This window comes from Neofelis nebulosa, chromosome 14 (assembly GCF_028018385.1).
Source record: "Neofelis nebulosa isolate mNeoNeb1 chromosome 14, mNeoNeb1.pri, whole genome shotgun sequence".
NCBI classification, from domain to species: domain Eukaryota; kingdom Metazoa; phylum Chordata; class Mammalia; order Carnivora; family Felidae; genus Neofelis; species Neofelis nebulosa.
The window spans coordinates 32,627,839-32,643,846 of record NC_080795.1 but is presented as its reverse complement, the minus strand read 5'-3'; the positions used below and the strand labels follow the sequence as shown (position 1 = coordinate 32,643,846).

Genomic DNA, 16,008 nt, shown 5'->3' with positions numbered 1-16,008 from the left:
ATCTTACGGTAAATGATAATAGCAAAATATTGACAGCTTCCTCATGCAATGAGAAAAATAGATCTGCTACCATTATTACTCTTCAATATTATTCTGGAGGTACTAGCCAATGTAATGAGGCAAGGAAAGAAATGAATACATATTGGAAGATAAGAAATAAAACTACCATTATTTGCAAGAGACATGGTCATACACATGGAACATGCCCTTGAAAGCAAAGATAAATTACTTCATTTATCAGAAGTAATAAATGAATTTAGAAGTTCTGTGAGTATATCAATAAATGTGCCAGTAATGAACAATTAAGAAATAAAATGTCTAAAATGGTACCATTTACAGTAGTATCAGTATTATTAACAGCATAGTATCTATAGCATATATGTAATGCTATACATATATTGATATCAAATAAATTTCTACATATAATTACCTATAAAGTATATTGTAAAATGACATATTGGATAAAGGATTAGTATCTAAATCTATAAAGAATTTAACAAACTCAACACCCAGAAAACAAATAATCCAGTGAAGAAATGGGCAAAAGACATGAACATACACTTTTCCAAAGAAGACATCCAGATGGCTAACAGACAAACGAAAAGATGTTCAACATCACTCAGCATCAGGGAAATACAAATCAAAACCACAAAAGGATACCACCTCACAATTAATGGCTAAAATTAACAACTCAGGAAACAACAGTTGTTGATGAGGATGCAGAGAAAGGGGAACATTTTGCACTGCTGGAGGTAATGCAAACTGGTCCCGTCACTCTGGAAAATAGTATGGAGGCTCTTCAAAAAAGTAAAAATAGAGCTACCCTATGACCAAGCAATTGCACTACTAGGTATTTTTCCAAAGGATACAGAAATGCTGATTCGAAGGGTCACATGCATCCCAATGTTCACAGTAGCACTATCGACAGTGGCCAAATTATGGAAAGAGCCCAAATGTCCATCCACTAATGAAACGATAAAAAACGATAAAAAAGATGTGATGTGTATGTGTGTGTGTATTGTGGTGTATATATGTATATTTATAATAAGTCAGAGAAAGATAAATATCATATGATTTTACTCATACATGGAATTTAAGAAACAAAATAGATGAACATATAGGAAAAGAAGGAAAAATAAAATAAAAACAGAGAGGGAAGCAAGCTATATGAGACTCTTAAATACAGAGAACAAACTGAGGATTGCTGGAGGGATATGGGGTGAGGGGATGGGCTAAATGGGTGATCAGCATTAAGGAGGGCACTTGTTGGGATGAGCACTGGGTGTTATGTATCAGTGATGAATCACCAAATTCTACTCCTGAAACCACTATTATACTATATGTCAACTAAGTTGGATTTAAATTAAATAATATATATTCTATATTATATATATAATGTATTTGTATACATGTAATATATATTGGTAATTATATATAATTTAATATATCACTTATTCTATGTCCAAACTGACATTTCTTGACAGTGAGGAAAGAACAGTTTCTTCATAAAATGGAGTTAATTGGATATTCACGTGAAAATAATTGAATTTGTTCACTAACCTGCAGCACACAAAATATTCAATTCCAGAAGTATTAAAATTTAAATGTAAATGGTAAAATGGACAAACAAAAAGCCACTTAGAAGGAAACCTGAGAGTATGTCTTCATGACCATAGATGGAGTAGGCAATCACTTCTTCAACAGGACAGAAGAAGCACAAACCATCATGGATATGAAACCTTCTTGTGGACTTAAAGCCTATGCTCTCCTCACATATGAGGAAATCAGTGCAGAAAGTATAAACGTTTGTTGAGGCTCAACACCTCCAGAAAGCTGAAAATCTAGTATTAGGACTCCAATTTTCTGAATTCATTTTTATATACTTTTGAGAACCATTATGCAATAAGACTTAATAGGATGCACTTTTACTTTTTCTGGTGTTTATGGCATTTTACAGGTGCTAGGCAATGTTTTAAGCATTTTACACATACCGATGCATTTAATCTTCACCACAACTCAATGAGATGGGTATTTTTATGATTATGTGTATTTTAGAGACAAAGGCACTGACACCTTTAGTAACTTGCCCCAAATCACATGGCTAGTAAGTAAAAGCTATGATGCTAACACAGGAAGCCTGAGTCCAGAGCCTGCACACTGAACCATAAGCTTTTACAAGCATTGGAGGCTGCAATTTCAATTTCTCCATTTTTAGTTTCAATTCAAATAAATTAGAAATTGCAGTATCTAAAAATGTTCTTGAGGTTTAATAGTCTGGTCTTTTGCTGCCTATTTTTATATGGTTTCCAAGCTCTTAAAATTCAAATCAACATTTTCCCAAAGCCTTTCTTCAAAAATTCTTACAATACTGTATATCCCTTTTAAAATTCATGTAGCACTTGATGTTGTACATTACAGCATGTTTTATCTTATAGTTTCCACCTTCTATAGTATGTTATTTCATGTGTGTATTTTATTCCATAACTGCAGTGATTAACTTATGATATTTTATCCTTTTATGGTACTTGATCTACATTATTTTGTGCTTTATATTGTATATTAGAATATTTCCCAAGAGCAGTCATCTATTTTGTTGTATTGTATTATTTTACAATATTTTATTTTATTTTGACATAGCCTTGTTTCCATGCCCCTTTAGAGCTTAATAGACAAATAGCTAACAAAATTCCACACAGATAGTTGGAAGAATAAATGTTCGTGTTACATATAGTATTCTGAAATCAATTCACAAGTGACTTTCAGACATTTTATAAACAAGTTTGAAGTTAATTTGAGGTATTGTATTCTATCTATCATTAGGCTCAGCTTTGCTCCAGGGAATAAGTTAGAACTAACAAGATGCTTCTAAGTGTCACTTAGGAGTTTCCAGTGATGGTCTTAGTGAAAAAATTGACGTGAACAGTATTTGCCACTGCTTTCACTGATTTAGGTTCAGTGACTGAGTCAAATAAATAATTTTAGAGGCATGAAGACAATTCCCCAGGCTTTCTGTCATCTGTGGGACCATGTATCTCCCTAGCCAACAGACCACCAGTTCATGGAAGTTTGCTAATTAGCATTTGTTTAGAGCATATTAAGTAGCTCCATTTAATTACTAAAAACCCTATATGCATATTGTGCTTTGCAGTCCTCAGAGCATTCTTTTTAATACTTATTATCTGAGAAGAGTGGAGGATGAGGAGGAAGGTTTCAGAAGAGTGTTAGAACATTCCAAACAATTAGCAGATATTATATGTATACTTTGGATAGGAGAGTAAGGATAACTTACAGTAATTTTAAAAAATGTTAGAAGGATGTGCCAAGACTTTTGTCTTCGGGAAAACATGGTTTCTTTAACAGCCACTACATTATAAGATTTCCTTAGATGTAAATGAGATGAATGAAACGAATTATCTAGCTTCTATGAAGGATGTTGGAAAGAAATTTTTAAATAATCTCTGAAAATTTGAGTGAAAATTACACATATGCAAAAATATTATTACTAAAGTCTACTGGTTTAGAGTGGCAACATATTTCTGCCAACCACAGAAAGAGTAAGTCAAAATGAATTTCCTGAATATCATCTCATAAGTAATTCTTTACACCTCCACTCACATATACCATTCAAGACCCTTCATGGGCCTGTGAATAGGTTTTTGAAAACAAATATAATGGCCATGTAAATATAACATTTGCAATTGATAACCACTTTGAATATCTGGGCAATATACTATTTTAGGGGAAATTGGCTGTTTAAAATACAAGGATATGTTGGATATTTCTTTAGTGGAAAAAGAAAGCTGGAATGGCAAATAGTTTCCGAGGAAGAAAAACTCTAAGGTTTATAACTCAAATTTCAGCTAATTTGAAGGATTAATTTATGATACATACCCTGGGAAGTGAAAGCTTTGTCAAACTATCAAGTTGAGAATGTATGATGACACTATTCTCGTTAGAAATTGAGACAAACACTAAAGTTTTTTTCTTACTTGTTTATCGGAAGAAATAGTAATACGTTTATATAATGATGCCTTGCTAAAGTGTTCTTTAGTACTGGCGGCATTCTTTGGATGTTTTCTATGAGAGTTAGAAAGCCCCACAAGATCTGTGCACTTGTCAAAGGGTTTTGCAACAGACTGCACTATGCAAAATGATTATTTGTACTCATCATGTCAGCCCAAGCCATCAATCTATCCTTATTAGACGTTCAGACATTGCATCTAAATTGTACCTAAAAGTATCTGCATGAGAATAATAGTTACCAAAATGAAGTAGAATAGATATAATGGTAGAACTAATGTATCTGTTAGAGAAAACATCACCTAGGAAGGCTGCAATTCTTTCTTTGTTTTACCAAGCTTTTAGTGGTACTGTTAAATAATAAATATTTGAACATCATCTGTGCATCTGAGTAGTCTCAGAACTGTTTTTCACTTAACATTTTTCCAAGGCTTTCTTTTTCATAATTTTTAGTGGTGATCTGAAATGTTTGAATGGAAGGACTGAATGAAAACAAAAATCACATCTCTAAAAGGCATTATATTCAAGATGTGAAGGGGAAGGACTTTAAAAAAAAAGTCTTATGTTGTTTTATGCTTAAAATCAGTAAACCTATAAAATGTCAACTACAGACAGATTGATTTGTTTCTGTGTTTGTGTTTAAGGATTAAAACAAACTGGTGATATAAATGGTAAGCTATAGTTATGAACATAATTGCTATGAAAGGTACATACTGAGTTTTGTTTTCTGAATAACTGGAAAAGATGTGTTCTTATTATAAATTATGAATTATTTTCAAAATAATTCAAAGCATTGTTTTCATATAGTTTATTTTGACTAAAACTACTGTAACATTTATGAATTAATGGAGTTTATTTTGTTACAATTGCTCTAAAGTAGTGATTATTAACCAGTAGTGATTTTGGCCCTCAGAGGACTTTTGATAGTATCTGGACACATTTTTGGTTGTCACTACTGGAAGGGGGTGCTACTGGCATCTAGTAGGTACAGAGAAATCAGAGATGCTGCTAAACATCTTATTACACAAAGGAATGGCCCCCAAAGTCCCAATGTTTCAATACTGCCAAGGTTAGGAAACACTGTTCTAAAGACATATATTGCTATGTAAAGTTCACCAAAAATTGCAAAACATGCATACAAACACCACGCTACTTAATGACAGATAATTATATTACAACAACAATAAATAAATATAAACTATTCAGCAAATAGCTTGTAACAATTACACTAACTCTGAGTATAGTCCACAGGGTGGGTCACTCACTTCTGCCCAAATTAGGACTCCAGGTACAATGTTTCATCCACCTGGAATTATTTCTCCATACCTGACCATGCTTTTAACACTGATCTTAAATTCTGCCTAACACTGATTTTAAATTTCTCCCTCCCTTGAGTCACCTCCTATCAGACCTGTAATCAGTTTAACTAATCTTTTGTTCTCAGCAATTACTGACACTACCATTATGGACTGCCTGCACCGTCTATTCAAAATCTGTCTAGAATCTTACAGCCAAAAAAAAAAAAAGGAGAGGACTTCTCTTAGTACTAGAAGCCACAATATCCATACACAAATTTTTTACCCCAAGGTGTATACCACATGCAGGTAAGGTTCTAAGCACTTTACAAACTTATGAGTTCTGCGTTATAGTATGAACTAAGCACTACTATTTCTATTTTACAGAAGTAGATTCTTAGTGATTAACTTCTTCATGTTATTCAACTACATGCAGCAAAGAAGCTAACTGCTCACTAAAGATGGCCACCCGTCTATACGGCTGCTGGTGAGAATGGCTGCCCAGGCCCGCCTGTACCTAGCCATGTCAATGGCACGTAAGCACCCCTTCCAGGGTTGAACTACAAAACTGCCAAAGCATCATCCTCCCTCACTTTTCAACAGTCTGCTGATATGACTTCTTTCCAGGTCTATGGTAGTCACTCACTAAAAGAACTTCCTACGGCCTGGTCCTCAGATGAAAGAGAAGAACAGAGCCTCCTCCCCTCAGCCCGTCTCTTCTTCAGGGTACTGATTATTTCTATGTGAAGAAGAAATAAAGTTCTATTATGTTAACTATTGAAACGTCTGGGTTTACCTGATCCTGAGACCGGCATTCTTTAATTAACATACTATGCAATATTTGACCTGAGAAAGATCAAGTAAGTGGAGGAGTCTACCTTAAGTACAAATGTAGTAGATAATAAGGACAGTACGTTCAAGTCTGTCCAGAACCATCCTGGTTTATACCTGATTTCACAGCATGATCATTAATAGTACTTCTCACTCTCAGAAGTAGCCTGGTTTAGATGGTAATATCTACAGTTACTGTATATACTGGTATGGAAAGAATTGATGGCAAGAATCAGTAGTGAAAATAATTAGGGCCATAATATGTTGAGCTTGATATCCTACACCACCACTTGTGTGATGTAAGGCAAGGTAATTTCTTTGAGCTTCAGTTCCTAGCCAGCAGAATAGGCATAAATACTCATATTACTTACCTCTCAGCATTGTTGTGAGGAAGAAAAGAAGAGAATCTGTGGTTAAAGAGGTTTGAGAATGATGCAGTACTGGGCAAATATGTAGTAGCTATTAATAAGACAAAACTATGAGAAGATGCCATTTTAGGGACTGTAGCAGAAGTTCCCCACAAATAAATCTTTCTTTAAACCAATATATCATTCACTATAACCTTTGCAAAAAATATATGAGTTAACATCTGATGCTTATTAAAGACTAGAATGTGTTTAGAAAAAAAATGAACCCGGTCTATTTAATAACTATCTTGGGGGTGTCTGACTTCAGAGAGACCATTGGATATCTAGTTGCCTTACAAGGCGACCAATGTGCTTTCTCTCTACAGAAATCCCAATCTGTTAACTACTTGCTTTCCAGGGGACTTGCTGCTTCTCCTTCTCCTTCTTTATCCGTCTCCTCTCTTTCCTCCCTTTCCATTCTTTCTTTTCCTTCTTCCTTTCTGTCTCCATCTTCTTGTGTTGCTCTTTCAATGGAAGAAAAAGCCCTTTAGTGAAATTCATGTTCCTCCAATCATCCAAGCATTCATCCAACCCTTCACCATTTACCATGGAAGGATCAACACTCTGCTAAGTGCTAAGAAGTTTAATATAAACATAAATAGTCAAGGCTTTCAAGGTACTTAGCTTAAGAGGGGGAAGAAACAGATACCAGTTACAAAATAGTACATATAGAAACATAATTGAAAAGAAGATATGTGCTAGAAAGGGAAATAAAACATTCCCACTATGTTTGAGGGATCAAAGTAGGTTTCCTTAAAGTAATGATATTTAATCTGAGATGTGAAAGATGAATAGTTAAGTGAACGGAGTGAAGAAGTGGGGAATGAGGTGAGATGGTAAGGAACTTAGTAGGGAAGGACATTCTACACTGTCTCACATATAGCATGTGCAAAGGTCCAGAGAAGGGAAAGAATATGAATTGTTTAAAGAACTGAGAGAAATAAATTTAGATAGAACACATGGGAGGGTGGTGATGTAAGTCTGCAGATGAGTGAGAAATAAATCACAGAGGACCCTGTAGGCCACAGCAATGGTCTCAGTCTTTTTCCTGAGAACAATGAGAAATCATTCAAAGTTTTTATTAGAGGGTGACATCATGAGATTTGTACTTCAAAAAGATCACTCTGCATGCAAGATGGTAGCTGAGGATAAAACACATTTGAAATCCATCACTCCTAAGGCATGCTTCATAGACTGTTGTAAGAATTTGTCTGTGTTTTTCTTCTTTCCTCTTACTCACTATGGATCTCCAGGATCCTCCTTTCTACCACTGCATTTCCATTACTTCCTTCATGGTTAAGACTAAGAATATCTACCAGATTTACTTTACTTTTTTATTTTTTTATTTAAAAATTTTTTAATGTTTATTTATTTCTGAGAGAGAGAGAGAGAGACAGAGAACAAACAGAGAAAGAGAACAAACAGAGAAGGGGCAGAGAGAGAGAGAGAGAGAGAGAGAGAGAGGAGAGAGAGACAGAATCCGAAGTGGGCTCCAGGCTCCAAGCTGACAGTACAGAGCCTGACACAGGGCTCGAACTCACAAACTGAGATCATGACCTGAGTTGAATCAGACACTTAACCGACTGGGCCACCCAGGCGTCCCATCCACCAGATTTACTTTAAAATTAACGATGTATTCATCATGTTTCTTCTTTGAATTCCTTCAGCATTTGCAAGACATTTATAATGTAATGAAATTAGTTTAATTCTATTTTACATATTCTTTTTCTAAACTAGACTTTGCTCTTCACCAACAGAGACCTGTATTCAGGTTTCAGAGCAAGGATGATTTCTATAGATAAATTATGTTTTTGCTTTGCATTCCTCCTACTATTAATTACTGACATCTTAAGTTCATATATTATTGTGTCTTTTGCAAGCATCATAAGAGTGAAATAATCTTAAAAAAACATCACAAATGTTTATTTATAGTATGCATGTAATCAAGCCAGTGTAATCAGTAGAAATTTGCACTAATATAGACTTAGTCTCCAACCTCTGCATGATATTTTTGTACAAAAGAATGCTTTATGCATGACCTCTCATATAAAAATTGTCAGTATTAAACATTTAAAGAGTTTGTTTCAACTTTCGTAAAATGTGTTTGAGAGAAAAATCTGCAATGACCAAACTTAGATTAAAAAATGCAACAAATATTTCTAATATTAACAAAACTTAAAAGCCAAATTCATGAAATACTAAAGGAAGGTTATATTAGTATTTCACCTTTTTAAATTTAAATTTTATTGAACAACTAAACTGAGATACACTTTTATAAGGAGCTTTACCTTACAGAAACTGTGTTTTTTTACAAAAATTATTCAGAATAATTTCATAGCTGGATTCTGGTTTTTTAAGAATCCCAACGAATGTGAGCCAAAATGGAATCAATTGTTGTTTGCCACAAAAAGCTCAGCAATCCTCCATGACGTATCAGAGGCATGAATCCAGGGGTAAAAAGGGGATATCCTTTTTATACTGTGGTACAAAAGACATGTGGAAGAACTAAGCACGTATAAAAGCAATTAAAGTTAAGTTACAGCCAAGTTTCCCTTTCTGTACAACACCCACAGGGTATGCTGTGATTAGTGTTTAGAAAGTAGCAAGACTAACAATCCATCTCTCCACCCAGTTCATTTATTTGAAATCACTTAATGTGTTCAATTATCATAGCTCCAAACATATGATTAAGGGTATTTATCGGTTAACTATGACCTGGGAATGAAGACACATCAATCGGGAAAAGAAGAGAGCGTGATTGAAACATGTGTCACAGCCTGGGGACAGAACTCGGCATGGGATCACAGAGCCCCAAAGTCTGAAGGAGTGAACTGTGAAATGAGAGACAAAGGCATAAACTTTAAAGAAAACTGAATGGAAATAGGAGAAGAAGGAAACATGTCTACCTCACAAGAAGTTCTGGTACATGCCTTGATCATAGGCTAATAAAAAAAGAACAACTAGAGACATTGTTTACAGTTTGAGGAAGTAAGTATTTTTGTTTGTTTTTGTTTAATTGCTCTGGAGTAGTGAATATATTGAAGTCTAAACCCAAGGAAAAAGTACTATGTCTTAGTTATTCATTTATTTGTTATATGCCTTTAAGGAAAATGACCTCAGGAAACAAACTTTGCATTCAATAAAAACATTTCTTGGGTTCATTAACATGTTGATAAAATGGATGGATCACTGAACTATTTCTTGGCACTTTTCCTCTGTTATGGTATAGAATTTAGAAATCTCTGCCAACAATAAGAAAAAAAAGTCCAAGAGAGAGAAGTTAATCAAGACTTTAGACTGTGACCTACTTTCAAAATTCAGATTAGAGTTCCAGTAATTTTTAGCTCCAACTTCTCAGCACCCTTAGTTACTCTATGCATTGTAATTTTTAGGTTGGATTCAGCAACTTTTAAAATAAATTCTCATTTTACATGAACTTGAAAAGAATACAAAATATATACTATTTAGGATTTCAATTCAGAATTTGATGATGATTCCATGGTAAAAGATTCCATGGTAAAAGTCCAGACACAGAAGGTTTAATAATACAGATATATGGAATTATTGGTCTTAAATCTTCAGGTGTACTAATGTAGTCAAGTGAGTAGAATTATCCTTCCTGGATCCATAATGGTTGACTTGCATCTGCTCTGAGGAACATTTCTATATTTTCCAATAGTTTTATTAAAGACAGACAATGAAACCTGGCAAGGTAGATAAAGTTTTCTCTGCTACTTAGCTGGGCAGATGGCCTTGGGTATAGAAGACATTAATAAGGAAAGAAACTTAAGCGTTAAAGATAAGATGCTTAAGCTCTCATAAATGATATTTTTAAATATTAGAATCAATAAAAGTATTTGCACACATGGCCTTCGAAGTTTGCAAATCAGTAGCATTGAATGGAGGTGACTTGAGGAATCTACAGCTAAGAAAGCAGTCATCCACTCTAGGAAGTTTAGATAGGCCAGGGTTAACTATAGCATAGAGCTGGGGGATGAAACAGCTGTGTAGAAAGTAGATTAGATTTAGATTTTCAGAGGGCATATTTCTCCACAGATCCATCTTTAGCCAATATTCTTTATACATTTTCCTTGGGTCAGCTTACCCATTTCTATAGCTTCAACACCATTTATACTGGTGACATACAAATCTCTACTCAGTCCAAATCTCTCCTGTCAACTTGGACTTGTGTATCCAATGTACAGGTACTGTATACATATGCTTCCATATCTTCAAGCATGCCCATCAACCTTAATACATCTATTCATTCCTGCACTCATTGTCTTACACAAAAAAACCTTTTCCCTTAAGAAATCATTATCCATCTTCCTAGTGATCTCCAAGACTATCCAATAGAAAACTCAACCCATAAAATGGGAATCATTCTTGATTCTTCTATTTCTCATTGTCTCTGTCTCACTCACTGTACCAACTAGTTATTTAGTCTTATTGATCCTACCTACCTTTCCTCATTTTTCCTTCTTCATTTCCATAATTTGAAACCTGAACTCTTTCAGCAGGCTCCTAGCACATGTTCCTTTCTAATTTTATGTCACACTAATCTGTCTGTCAAACTGCTGATGGATTATTTTCTCAGTAAAAGACAATTCAGCCTACTACTTTCCAAGTTAAAATCTTTTCGTGTCAAAACAGCCATTAATATTTACATTTAGTAAATGCTGGATTTCATCATATTCGTAGCTTATTGTCAGTTTAAGGACACCCTTATAACTTCCATAGAACTATAAGAATTCACATATTATATAAAATGTTTAATTTTTCCTGGTACTACTGATGTTTAATCTCTAATTTGTACATAAAGATATTTAAACATGTAGTGATATGAAAAAATGGCTTCTCTCTAGAAGAAGGTATTTAAATATGTGTTGCTATCAAATAAAGTAATAAAGGTAACATACTAGCCCAGTGCAAGGCTTCATTACTATGAATTTTCTTCTTACTCTAAGAGAAAAAAGAATGCTTAGACAGGTTGTGGGTACATGAAGCTAATATCAATTTCATATGACAGTGGTCTATTATTTAATCCATAATCAATTCACTTCAAATTGAGTGCTCGTAGGGTTTGGTGGGGGCTACAAATCACAAACGGTTTATTTGAGAGTCCAAAAATTCAAGGAGCAGGTGATTTACTAAACCTGTTTTCCCTTGTCACAAAAAAACAAAGGTATAATATTTAAAGGTAAAATATTAAAGGTAAATATTTAAAGGTATAATATTTAAAGGTATATATAATGGATATACCTTCTGGAAAACTCAGAGTCTTCTTCAGGACTTGACTGGGGAACCAGCTCCCTATAGGGAACAACTGGAAAACCTGCCTGAATTTCTAGCAATATGGTTCAAGAAAAGGTGGGGGAAATTCAGACATTTGACCTGAAAAGCAGTTACTAGCTATTATAAAGCCCTTGCTTTGTATAAAAAGACATTCAGCTTAGACACAAATAGTGAAAGACCAGATTTCAACTGAAGGAAGAAAGTCTTTAACTTGGATTCAGGCAGAAAAGGTGATTATGGCTGATCAAGATATATGCTCCAGAGTTTAACCTGAGGACACAACAAAGAGAGGATCTGAGACAAATGATTAGAAATGAGAAATGATATCTTATTAGAAGTACAATTTAATTCTGTGCCTCTCAAAGCATAGTGATTTGGTGTCATCATTTTTTTCTTTGGGTTTTCTAAGCAAGGCACACAATTTTTAGTATTGATGTTCTCCTCCTCCATTGCATTCTTCTCAAAAGGAGAGTAATCAACTGGGCAGTGGGGGAAAAAACAGGACTCTGAAAAATTAGCTATTGTTCATTAGTAAGTGAATAGGAATTTTTTTTTTTTTTTGAGAGAGAGTGTGAGTGCATGAGTCGGGGGGGGGGGGGTGGGGAGGGAAGAGGAGGGGCAAAGGGAAAGGGAGAGAGAAAATCTTAAGCAGGTTCAATGACCAGCATGGAGCCAAACACGCCTGATCTCACAACTGGGAGATCCTGACCTCAGCCAAAATCAAGAATCAGACACTCAACTGACTAAGCCACCCAGGCTCCCTGGTGAATTGAACTTTTAATTGACCTTATAGTGATAATTAATTTTTTTAAATAATAATTAAGTACATTTCTACAAGTATGTACTAGCTTCATAACAGTCAGGGTGCAGACAATAAATGAGCATTTCTTTGACATTTGCTCGAATGAGGCCCTGAAATAAGAATTTCAAATTAGAGGGTGCCTGGCTGACTCAGTTGATTAAAGCCTCTGACTTCAGCTCAGGTGGGTTCGAGCCCGGCTGGGGCTCTGTGCTGACAGCTCAGAGCCTGAAGCCTGCTTTGGAGTCTGTGTCTCCCTCTCTCTCTGTGCCCCTCCCCACTCAGCTCTGTCTCTCAAAAAGGAATAAACGTTAAAAAAAATTCAACTTAGGAAAACAAAAATGGTCAGAAAATTCCCACTTCAAGGTAAGAAGTGGAATGGAGACATTAAGGAAAATACAAAGGAACAAATGAAAAACTTACCAATGTCTTTCGTAAAGCCTTACCTTTCTTTAAAATATTAAAACATGAATTAGAGAAAGGTATAAAAACTATATTCTTCGTGGTTAGTCATTGTAAGTGAGTCTATAGAAAGTACTTATGTAAAAATCCTTTTTTCCCTTCAAGATTATTACTTCAGACTTCACTCTTGTTTTATTGAATTTCTTGCCCTCCCCAATATTTTTCAGAACTATAATTATGTGACTTGATAATACAATGTTCTTAACGCTCTTCTAACTTGATTTGCCTATGCTTTTAGCTTGTTTCTTTTATATGCTCCTTCATCTTTAGGTCCGTGGACCTGAGAGAGGTACATGATAAATTATGTAATCCCAGATACCGATGAGGGCTGTGAAAAAAATATAAAGTACAGTAATGAAACAGATCATGTAGGCAAGAGGGCAGAAGACTATCCTATTTTAGGTTGGTCAGGAAAAGCCTCTCCAGGGAAGGAAAATTTGAGTACAGCACACGATCAAGCAGGGAGCAATAAATTATTAGCAAAGACCTATCTTCTGAGCAGAAGGAATAGTAATTCCAAAGCCTCTGAGGCAGGAACAATCTTGGAACATTTGGGGCATATCAAGATCAGCATTACTGATGTGGTACAAGAAGGCAGAGAGGAGGAGATGAAGTTAAAGATGTGAGGCATTGGAGGTAGAGCAAAGAATATAAATCTTACCCTGGGTAAGATGGAAAAGCATTAGGGTTTGAAGAGTATCATCACATGTACATTTTAAAGGGACACTGACCAGAGTGGAAAGAGGCAGACTGTTAGGTGGTTACTTCAGGAGTCCAGGTGAGATATAATGGTGGCCTGAATGGATGGCTATCAGTACCCATCTAAAAGGCAACTGGGTTTGGGATATATCAAAGGCATGAAACATGATGATGCGTTGTATCTGGAGTATGGGGAGGATAGAGGAATCAGAGCTGACACCTCAGTTTTTGTCTGCAAAACTGGATTAAGTGAAGGTTCCACCTCTCTTGATGGAGAAGCCTGGGAATGAAGGAAGTTAAGGGTGTGAACAACCATGAGTTTTTTTCTGGGCATATAAAGCTGAGAGAAGATGTTGTGCAATCAATTTAAAATATGAATCTGGACAGGGTAAGAAACATACACTAAGGGATCACTGATGTATTAATTCTGCTTTTTCCTCATGTAGAAAAATACATTGTGTAATTTTTATTTTTTAATCTGCATATTTACTACAATATAGTTCCTCCTAAATATTTGCATTTTACTTCAGACTGTATTCTTTCCTTTGAAAAAAAAACTGTAGTATTCCTTGGACTTTAGACAAATATCTGATTATTACACATGATTGAACAGGCATGATGTACAGGATTCCATAGTACATAAGAAAGACTGGCTTATATTCCTTTCCCAGTTCTCAAGATTGACTTCTGTTTGCTATTTTCTATTGCTACTCCTCTAACAATAAAAACAGGAAATTAGGAAAATGTTAGCCCTCAGAGCAAAGGCTACAAAGCAGAGTTACTTTTTTCTTAGCATAGTGTTTCCTGGAAGATAGAAACCATTTCAAGTCAAATAAAGTTACACATGATGCATATTTTTTATTTCCCTGCCCTGTTAGGCTTGGTGGGGGCAACAAATACTGCAAAGCAGAACTGATCATATTTTGTAGAGAAAATAAGAACCACGTAAAATAATACGAAAACAAGAAAGTAATGTAAATTACAAATATGCAAACATTATAACTGGTTAAATAGGAGGTAGACACTATGGCAGGGCTGGCTTAATAGTAAAACTAAAAATAGGCAGATATGTGCAAAGACTGGAGCACTCATGTGAGAACCATAACTGAGCGTGACTTACCAAGTGGCTGGCCGGCGATGATCCTGGCATTTTCTCCAGCCACTGCAGCTCTCGCATGCCGCTCACTCATGTACTGTACGAATGCATAACCTTTGTGAACTGAGCATCCAACTATTTTTCCGTACTTTGAGAATATGGCTTCAATGTCAACTTTCTTGACAATGGCTGTATTTAGATTGCCGATGAAAACACGGGAGTTGATGGACTTGGGGTCATTCTTATTGGTGACATTGCTGGTCTGTGTTTTGCCAGTCATGGTTGGCTCACCTTGTTTTAATCCTTAAACAAACAAACAAAAACAATCAAGAGGAAAATAATTAGATTGAATGGATACTACTGGTTTTTAACAATTTTTCAATAGTGTACCAGGTAACCTCAGATCCCTAATTATTACTGGTCTTCTTGAGAAGAAAATTTAGTAATATAAAAAGTGAACATTGCATTATAAAATGCAGTAAGAAAACACTATTAACTCTTAGCATATAGTCATAAATAAATTCCTGACTTATTTATTCCAAATTCACGACTGAATAATGACTAAACCGTTTGTCATTTTTATTTTAAGTCTCTCACTTTTTCAGAAGCAAGTTTGAGGAAGAATCCGCCTTTTATTGCTGAGAACATACATTTTTAGTTCCACATTTTCTGTGAAAGGTACATGTATTGGCTATTTCATTATCAGAACCCTTCTATCAGAAACTAACAATTCTTTGCACTAAATGCTGTAGAAGAGAAAAAGGGTTTAAAAATTAATTTAAACTTTTAACATAAGAAAAACATGACTATAGAAGTAAGGGATTTAACCACAGTTAATTCCATAGCTTCTCTCTAACTGAATCAATATCATATGTTGCTTTAAAAAACAACAACAACAAAAAAGAAGGCAGCACATGTGGCTAGTTTTTATCAATGATCAGCAAATTAGTGGACTGGGTATCTGTGTTGAAATTTGTATTCTCAAACTCATTTTTAATTCATTAAACTAACGGTTCCTATGTTGCCTAAGGACTGCCAGTATTTCTAAAATTGTTTTCTGAGCTTGGCAGAGTATTTAATTGTGCTTAATTAAACTCAATGAAA

At 35.0% G+C, this 16,008-nt stretch overlaps 1 protein-coding gene across 6 annotated transcripts in view; it reads right to left on the bottom strand.

Moving 5' to 3' along the window:
* The window catches only part of RALYL (RALY RNA binding protein like), a 723,330-nt gene that overhangs the window by 380,957 nt on the left and 326,365 nt on the right, over positions 1–16,008 (bottom strand). For all 6 annotated transcript variants that reach the window (XM_058698440.1, XM_058698443.1, XM_058698437.1 and 3 more), the window contains one exon: positions 14,929–15,207. In XM_058698440.1, the coding sequence (XP_058554423.1) occupies positions 14,929–15,184 (256 nt within the window). In that variant the 5' untranslated portion in view covers positions 15,185–15,207. The remainder of the gene's footprint in view (positions 1–14,928; positions 15,208–16,008) is intronic.